General features: G+C 49.2%; 1 protein-coding gene across 5 annotated transcripts in view; it reads left to right on the forward strand.

The window, feature by feature from the left end:
• Positions 1 to 8,953, forward strand: part of LOC139575612 (zinc finger protein 609-like) — a 102,884-nt gene extending 93,931 nt beyond the window's left edge. For 4 of the 5 annotated variants that reach the window (XM_071400753.1, XM_071400758.1, XM_071400754.1 and 1 more), the window contains 5 exons: positions 2,816 to 5,210; positions 5,427 to 5,802; positions 5,940 to 6,308; positions 6,428 to 6,506; positions 8,517 to 8,953. In XM_071400753.1, the coding sequence (XP_071256854.1) occupies positions 2,816 to 5,210; positions 5,427 to 5,802; positions 5,940 to 6,308; positions 6,428 to 6,501 (3,214 nt within the window). In that variant the 3' untranslated portion in view covers positions 6,502 to 6,506; positions 8,517 to 8,953. The remainder of the gene's footprint in view (positions 1 to 2,815; positions 5,211 to 5,426; positions 5,803 to 5,939; positions 6,309 to 6,427; positions 6,507 to 8,516) is intronic. The other variant, XM_071400756.1, reaches the window with a different exon arrangement.
• The last annotated feature ends 823 nt before the right edge of the window (positions 8,954 to 9,776 follow it).

Genomic DNA, 9,776 nt, shown 5'->3' on the forward strand with positions numbered 1-9,776 from the left:
TGGTTTCTCACCTTTCCTTGCATGAAGAGGGAACTCCGATATGAATCTGCCATCTATATCACGCTAGCTGTTGGATATTAGTCCTCACCTCTGTCTCTAGGGGGCCAGCAGTGCTTGCCTATCCACTGTAGTCTTTAACTTGGGCTCGGAGATACATTCTGCAAACTGCTGACGTCCCGAGAGGAAGTGATAGAAATAGAATCCTCCAACAAGCCAGATTGCCGGATCCAATTATTGCGCTAATAGCTTTTCCCAACACTGTATCACATTCTCCACTGTCGTGGTGGGACCACACCGCCTATCAGCAGCATTGTCTCAGCACTGGCTCATTTTCTCATGCTCTTTTTTTTCCTACACGAGATATCTTAATTCCTGGAGTCCCCATCTCATTTAACTACCGCAGAGAGTTTAGCTTACATTTTTTGATAGACCATACCACTCAAGCGCTGCACGTCCACGGCCAACTTGAGTCACTCTCAAAATGGCTCACTCTGTACAAGGAGACGTGGGAGAATGACTGTGTGTTTGGAAAGTCTATCGCTTTTATCCTGTGACATACTGGCTTTCAGAATTGCATTGTAGCTGGGCTTACTGTGACACAGTTTGATTGAAGGCTCTCAGCAAAGTAACAGCTCAACAAACTTTCAGGAAACCAAATCCGCAGGCTCTCCAGCTCCACGATGAGTAATGACTAATGAGTCTGGATTCCTCAATCTCCGAGGGCCTACGGATTTACTCTCATCCCCTGCTGCTGGTGAAATAGTTTGGAGTGATTGGAGGGGGAAGTTATGAGTCATCCCAGGCCCCGGTGTCTTTGTCACGGACTGTTAACCTTCACTGCTGGGATAATTACATTATTATCATAGAGACATGGGGGCCCAACTCTATTTTAGGGATGTGAATTATGCTACTTATGATTTACCAGGTAGGTACACTGCATAACCAAAAGTATGTGGACACCTGCTCGTCGAACAAATCATTCCAAAATCATGGGCATTAAGAGTTAGTCCCCCCCCGTTGCTGCTATAAAAGCTTTCCACTAGATGTTGAAACATTGCTGCGGGGACTTGCTTGCTTTCAAGTTGCTTCCAACATTGCTTCCAAGTTCTTCCACACCAATCGACAAACCATTTCTGTATGGACCTCGCTTTGTGGACGGGAGCATTGTCATGCTGAAACAGAAAAGGGCCTTCCCCAAGCTGCCATTGTATGCTGTTGCTTTACAGTTGGCACTATGCATTGGGGCACAGGTAGCGTTCTCCTGGCATCCGCCAAACCCAGATTCGTCCGTCGGACTGACAGATGGTGATGCATTATTCATCCAGAGAGCGCATTTCCATTGCTCCGGAGTCCAATGGCGGCGAGCTTTACTCCACTCCAACCGACGGTTGCCATTGCGCATGGTGATCTTAGGCTTGTGTGCAGCTGCTCGGCCATGGAAACCCGTTTCATGAAGCTCCCGACCAACAGTTCTTGTGCTGACGTTGCTTCCAGAGGCAGTGTTGCAACAGAGGACGGATGATTTTTATGCACTTCAGCACTCGGCAGTCCCGTTCTGTGAACTTGTGGCCTACCAGTTCGCGGCTGAGCCGTTGTTGCTTCTAAACGTTTCCACTTCACAATAACAGCACTTACAGTTGACTGGGGTAGCTTTAGCAGGGCAGAAATTTGACGTACTGACTTGGTGAAAACGTGGCATCCCATGGCGGTGCCACATTGAAAGTCACTGAGCTCTAAAGTAAGGCCATTCTACTGCCAATGTTTGTCTATGGAGATTGCATGGCTGTGTGCTCGATGTTATACACCTGTCAGCAACGGGTTTGGCGGAAATAGCCAAATCCACTCATTTGAAGGGGTGTCCACATACCTTTTGTGTATATATAGTGTAGATGTTCACCCTCTTCCTTCTGCAACTAATGTTCACTCTTTTATTTGGTCAAAACGAAAGACAGAAAGGAATTCCATCCCATATTTTTTGTGTAAGGCTTGATGATACAGACCCAATTTAATGCTGTCTTATCTAGAAATGTAGAATTTGAGCAAATCATTAACCAGGTTTCCTTCCAACCATTTCATATGAATGAATTACCTGACGCATGAAAACAGTCACAGCTGGGCTGATGGAAACAGGATATGCCGATACAATTTTAAAAACGGTGCTATTTGTTTGTTCGACATGGTGGGATCTTTGTGTCGGGGAAATTGATTATGTGAGAAATGGCGATCGAAGCGCCTTTATGCGCAAATATTGATGTAATAACCATCATATTGAAATAAACTTATGTTGTGTGGTCCTCCCACTATGACTCAGGAAAGCATGCAGTTTATTAGGCTACAGATGAATTAAGTTATGATGAACTTCACAGGGTGGTGAAAGTGCACGGTGATGAGCTTGATGCTCCTTTCCAATAAATATCAAGGGTCTTATTCTGATGACATAATGATCGATGCCTTGCTGCCATTTGACAAATACAAATAATATTGCTCTTCTCCATAATAATCTCATAATGCAGGTAGCCTACCCACACTGTATCTGCCAGCTGTTGGGTAAAGTGTACGTGCCAAGATCAGAGTGGGCACCCTCGCTCTAAAACAAAAAGGTTTTGTGACAAAATATATGTTTATGTGCACTGTCATCACACACAGCCTTTTATCCACAACAAGTTAATTTGATGGACCCATCTCTGGTGGAAAATGCGCATATTGTGTTATGCAGAAATTCTGCCTACATTTGTCAGTCAACCCTTTTAAATGACGTTTGTTTTTGGCATGCGTAATGTAATTTGCTAACGTCTACGTCCTCTTGTCTCCTCAGGTTCTGTGAGTCTCCCACCAGTGACTTGGAGATGAGGAATGGCCGGGGCCGGGGCAAGAGGATGAGGCCCAACAGCAACACACCCGTCAACGAGAACAGCAACTCGTCGGACAACAAGGGCAGCGGCACCAGCAAGACACGCGCCGCCAACAACAACAGTAAGGGCCGGCGGGGCAGCCAGACGTCGTCGGAGCGCCGCACGCCACCCAACAGCAACACAGAGGACGTCAAGGCCAGCCCCTCATCGGCCAGCAAGCGCAAGTCCAAACCTGCCTCAGACATGGAGCCCAACTCCAGCTCTGAGGACACCAAAGGCAACAAGCGCATGCGCACCAACTCCAACAGCGGCGGAGGAGGGGCGCCTCCCCCTGTCCTTCCCCCCATCCCCTCAATTAAAACTGAGCCCCAGCCTCCGACGCTCGACCGCAACTGCCCCTCGCCGGTCCTCATCGACTGCCCACACCCCGGGTGCAACAAGAAGTACAAGCACATCAACGGCCTCAAGTACCACCAGGCACGCGCACACAACGACGACGACGACATCAAGCTGGACCTGGATGGGGACAGTGAGTACGGGGAGGACTCCACGCTTCACCCTGAGCCGGGGAACTGCAACGGGGCCTCCAGTTCTCACAAAGGCTGCCTGTCTCCCGCACGGTCCGTCACCCCAAAAGGAAGGGGCTTTGACTGTCAGAGTCCGTCTCCTTCCCCTGGCAAGTTTGGTTCCAAACAGAGTAAAAAGAAAGGTGGTGACGCTGACCCTGAAGCAAGCGGCATGCCGATAGAAGGCTGTGACGACGGGCCCTGTCTCACCGACGAGGCCAGCAACGACGGCATGGAAAAGTCCAAGTCCCACAAAAAGTCCAAGACCGACAAACTTTCTCAGAAGAACATGAAGTCATCGTCCCGGCCTGTACCACCAGGGAGCGTAGCTTCCCAGCAGCTCTACTCCCTACAGGCCGCCTCTTTCCCTGCAGGGGGGAACCCCAATGCCTCCCTAGGGATCCCCCCTATGATACAGGGCATCCCCAAAAGCCCCCAGATGAAGGGCGCCCAGCCCACCAAACCTCCCGCCGCGACGGGAGACCCTCCCGCGCTGAACCCTGCTTCCGGTGCCTCAAAAGAGAAGAAGAAGAAGGAGAAGAAGAAGAGAGACAGCAGGAAGGAGGCAGACAGCCCCAAGCCTCCGGGTAAAGGGGGGAAACCAGAAGAGGGCAAGAGCCCCTACTCTGAGTCCTCAGAGCCAGGAAAAGGTGACGGGCTACTTAACGGCTCCTCTGACCCTCACCAGAGCCGTCTTGCCAGCATCAAGGCAGAGGCGGATAAGATCTACAGCTTCACCGACAACGCCCCCAGTCTGTCCATAGGGGTGGCCAGCCGGATAGAGGGTACGGGAATGCCTCAGCCCCTCACGCCTCTCCACGTGGTCACCCAGAATGGTGGCGGAGCCGACAACTCCTCGGTCAAGACCAACAGCCCGGCGTACTCGGACATCTCGGACGCAGGGGAGGACGGCGAGGGCAGACTTGTGGAAGGGGTGAAGGTCAAGGTGGAGGACCAAGGCATCAGAGAAGGAGCCAAGAAAGCCTTGTTCCCCAGCCAGACGCCCAACAAGGAGTCTCCGTACTATGCCGGCTATGAGGCCTACTACTCGCCCAACTACACCTGCCCCAGCCCCGGTGCCGCCAACCCGGGCATGCCGCACACCGAAAGTCCGGCGGTGAAAGTGAAGCGTGAGGACGAACAGGAGAATGTGGAAGACAAGGTCAAAGTGGAGCCTCACGAAGATCGCAAACCCGAGATGAACGCCTCCAGTCAACAACAACAACAACAACATCATCATCAACAGCAGCAGCAGCAGTCAGTCATCCAACAGCGCTCCAACATGTACATGCAGCCTCTCTATTACAACCAGTACTCCTACGTTCCCCCGTACGCCTACCACCCGGACCAGGCCTACCACAACCACCTGCTCAACACCAACCCGGCCTACCGGCACCAGTACGAGGAGCGCCAGCGCCAGGTGATCTCTGAGCAGCACCGGGCGGCAGTGGCAGAGAAGAAGAGCTCTGACGCGGCGGCCATGAAGGAACGCGAGGCCTCCATGAAGGAGGAGTGGAAGCAGAAGGCCTTGGGGCCGCCCACTCTTTCCAAGGCCCCTGGCAAGACAGACAGCCTGGCCAACAAGACCCAACAGAACCAGGGTAAGACCAGAGACTCTCCATCGGAGCCCTCCAAGGCCTCCGCCACAGGCCTGAAAGGAGAGGTATCTAAGTCCCAGCAGGCCGAAGGACTGAAGATGAAGCTGAGTGAAGGGGGGCACCATGGGAAGGAGGACTCCAAGCCAAGCCTGGACTCCAGAGCGGGGATAGAGCAAGCCATGTGGTACAGACAGGTAAAAAATAAAAATAAAAAAAATACCCTATTATTTTTCATACTTAGGTGTGTTCTTATATTCTTATTTGTACATATTTTATTAGAATGATTGCAATGTAATGTGATGATTGATGCTCATTTTAGATCATGTTTAGATCACTTCTAGAGAGTTGTGTAGTTGTTTTTAGAGAGGTATCCCTGAGTTAACTCATTCACACCATCTGTCTACCCCAAGCAGACCCAGATGGAGGACGAGCAGCAACAACCACCACCACCGCGGTGGAAAGACGAGAGAGACCGAGAGCGAGAGAGAGACCGCGACCGCAAAGGGAAGGACGACAGGCCCAACAGGCCCAAGGAGAGTGGCGGTCCCAAAGAGGAGGATGGCGCTGGTCCGAAAGAAGGCACAGACCCCAGAACTTCTTCTGCTGAGGACCAACGGGCCATGGGCAAAGATCCTCGCGCCAATGCACACATGCAGTTCTCCTCAGCCCTGGCGCAGCATCAGGGCTACATGCCCTATATGCATGGTTACCCTTATGGGCAGGGCTATGACCCCAGCCACCCCGGGTACAGAGGCATGCCCACGGTCATGATGCAGAATTACCCAGGTAACCACACCAGATCAACTATTGATATGGAAAGGAACCACTTGGGTGAAAGTGCATTTGCCCCAAAAATCTCTCTACACATTTTTTTATATTAAGCCATAAATGGAATTAACACAATGACATGTCCCCCATGTAAGGTTCCCCCTACCTGCCCGCGGGCTACCCGTTCTCCCCTTACGGCGGCAAGATGGCCGGCGGTGAGGAGGAGGCGAGGGGAGGTGACAAGTCGCGCGCCAGCCCCACGGTGAGCGGCAAGGCAGCTTCGGTGGACTCCAAGGCCCTGGACATCCTGCAGCAGCACGCCAGCCAGTACAAGAGCAAGTCCCCCACGGTGGGCGACAAGCCATCCCATGAGAGGGACAGGGGAGAGAGGAGCGGCGGGGAGAGGGAACGAGAGAGGGACATGGAGCGGCCACGCTCCTCGCCCTCCCAGCGCATCATGCCCTCCCATCACCACCTGGGATACCCGCTGCTCTCGGGCCAGTATGATCTGTCCTACACTACAGGTCAGTCGCAGCCAATCACCACTCTCACTGTTATGACTGACGAGGCCCTCAAACTCTGACTGATACACAACTGATGTACCCACCCCAACTGATGTACATGCATTTTCCGCCTCGCACAGGTCTCTCGTCATCAGCTATTGTTGCCAGTCAGCAAGCCGCAGCTCCCTCCCTCTACCCCCCGGCGCGGAGATGAAAACGGTAAGGCCCGTAGTCAGACGGACGGGCACACAAACAGAATAAGATGGATCTTAAAGAGAAAAATACATTAGCAGACATAGAGCGCAGTTCAATAGCCAAATGGACGTTATCACACCAAATACTTGGTACTGTGTACACACTAAGCAAACTGTGTCATGGTGTGTCTTAGCCAACGCCAATGGAGACAGCTAGTCCTACTGGAGTCTGACAAATATAACGACAAAGACATTACAGACAAAATACTTTACAATTTACATACTTTTAAAACATGAGCATATAGTGTGTGTGTGTGCATCTATCAGTTACACATACACGTCAGTACATACACACAACAAGTAGGTCACACCAATGGGAGTATCACGGTCTCATTAGCCAGACAAATAGACACTCAGACGGACACTGGGGTCAGATGTGGCCGTATGGACAAAGAGTGTGGTGGCAAAAGATGTAGACATGCAGTACTTTGACAACCTGTAGCTTCTATGCCTCATTAAATAAGAGAAATGATGCTTTCCTTTACAATCGCACTGACTTAGTACTACTGTCCTGTATAACAGTCTGATACACAGCTCCCTGGGAAAAGACTTAGTACTACTGTACTGTATAACAGTCTGATACACAGCTCTCTGGGAAAAGACTTAGTACTACTGTACTGTTTAACAGTCTGATACACAGCTCCCTGGGAAAATACTTAGTACTACTGTACTGTTTAACAGTCTGATACACAGCTCCCTGGGAAAAGACTTAGTACTACTGTCCTGTATAACAGTCTGATACACAGCTCCCTGGGAAAAGACTTAGTACTACTGTACTGTATAACAGTCTGATACACAGCTCCCTGGGAAAATACTTAGTACTACTGTCCTGTATAACAGTCTGATACACAGCTCCCTGGGAAAGTACTTAGTACTACTGTCCTGTACAACAGTCTAATACACAGCTCCCTGGGAAAATACTTAGTACTACTGTACTGTATAACAGTCTGATACACAGCTTTCTGGGAAAGTACTTAGTACTACTGTACTGTATAACAGTCTGATACACAGCTCCCTGGGAAAAGACTTAGTACTACTGTACTGTATAACAGTCTGATACACAGCTCTCTGGGAAAAGACTTAGTACTACTGTACTGTATAACAGTCTGATACACAGCTCCCTGGGAAAGTACTTAGTACTACTGTCCTGTACAACAGTCTAATACACAGCTCCCTGGGAAAATACTTAGTACTACTGTACTGTATAACAGTCTGATACACAGCTTTCTGGGAAAGTACTTAGTACTACTGTACTGTATAACAGTCTGATACACAGCTCCCTGGGAAAAGACTTAGTAGTACTGTACTGTAACAGTCTGATACACAGCTCTCTGGGAAAATACTTAGTACTACTGTACTGTATAACAGTCTGATACACAGCTCTCTGGGAAAAGACTTAGTACTACTGTACTGTATAACAGTCTGATACACAGCGCTCTGGGAAAAGACTTCAACAAAGGCCCAACGGTGCTAGCTAGCAGCCTCAGTATGCAGCAGCAACAGCTCTTATGCCTTCAGTTCAGTTGTTCGTCCTAAACAGGTAGGACAGCAGCAGAGCCCAGTGAATCACAGTGGTGATACTGTAATAGAGACAGCGTTATCACAGGCTGCCCTGCCGTCTAGTGGCAGAACTCTGCCTTGTTTCTGGACGTGGAATACCTTATCTAGAGTCTTCTGTTGTATTTGCTTCCTCAGCTTGGTATTCAAGTGTAAAATGTCACTCACATAGATGTCACAGTGGACAAAACGGCTGCATTTAAATGTTTTAGCGATTTCTTTGTTATTATTACCTTCTTTTTTTTTACATTTTGAGGTAATATTGTAATTTACAGTAGTAGTCATTATATTGGGTAATCTACGTGTCATTATATTGGGTTATCTACATGTCATTATATTGAGTAATCTACGTGTCTTGAACATGGTTTTGAACGTGAATTTAACCAACCATTTTCTGTCTTTTGTGCCATTCCCACAGGGAGCTGACACCTCGCCACCCTGCAAAGATTCATGTGACTGGCTCACATGAGGAAGCCCTGGGCTCGGAGTCCATTTTAGACATCAGTTGAATGGTGTTTCTATATTTTTAGTTCTCTGCCTGAATGTCCGGCAGATTCTTTTTTTCTTCTCCTAGCAGCATCTTTTTCCCTCGTTTCCCTCCTGCCCCCCCCGTGGACTAGGACTGACCTCACCCAAGGTTCAAAGCCATCACTGTCTGCCCATGTGCACACCTCCGCTGATATCTATTGGTCTTTGCACTGTTGATGAACGAACACATGCAAAAATAGACCAACTGTGACTGCCTGAAAAGGGTTTCTGACTGCAGTCTTTTTTAGTCCCGTGTAGAACGGGGCTGGGGGGATGATGGGGGAGGGGTCAAACTAAAATAAAGACTGACAAAACTAAACAAGTGAATCATGTTGAAATGTTTGAACTTGCTGTTGTTGGCCTGTTGTACGCAGTGTGCCAGTATATCCTGACAATTGTCATTAGTAGGTTTACTGTGTGTGGTGAGAGGACGCTTGAGGAGAGAGGCTCAACCTCCTCAGACTTCTATAGGTGTTGAAGGGTTTGTTTTCTCGTCCCTCAACCAGCCATTTGCTCGCTAAACACCTCTTGGTTCACTTTTCAGGGATAGACATAATTATTGTGTGAAGGGAACACATTCACCTCAATACAGTTCATGTTTTGTGTTTTCTTGACATTTGCATTGTTCATTTCACTGCATGAGTGACTTTTCTTTCAGTTAACTTGATTCCTCCCCACTTCCCAATCCATCCTTTTAATGTGTTTTTGATACGCCAGTCTCACTTCACCCTTTCCGTACACTGAATCAACCTAATCACACAGATACCGTGGCTCACTGATCAATATTGCACTGACTGATGGACAGTTGTAACCATGGTTTCTGTTCAGAAGTGTAGAGCTGTTTGTTACCTCAGAACACTGGGGATCATCTACTGAAGAGGTCATTTTCACCTGTCAGCATACAGTACCTTACTGGTCCTTCAATCGGCACAGCAAATGGACCAGCTCGTTATCCTGTCAATTTCCATGGAGGAAGAATCAAACAACTGATTGCAGAGGATGAGGAAGGATGCACAACGTAAAGTCAAGGCAGAACCAGGGAGGAGCGATGCCCGGCTAGACAACACACAGCCAACCACGCACATCTAGCTGCTAGCTCAGAGCGACCCCATCCCGTCAGCAACACCGCTTCACTCCTATATATCCTTGG

This window comes from Salvelinus alpinus, chromosome 5 (genome assembly GCF_045679555.1).
Source record: "Salvelinus alpinus chromosome 5, SLU_Salpinus.1, whole genome shotgun sequence".
Lineage (NCBI taxonomy): Eukaryota > Metazoa > Chordata > Actinopteri > Salmoniformes > Salmonidae > Salvelinus > Salvelinus alpinus.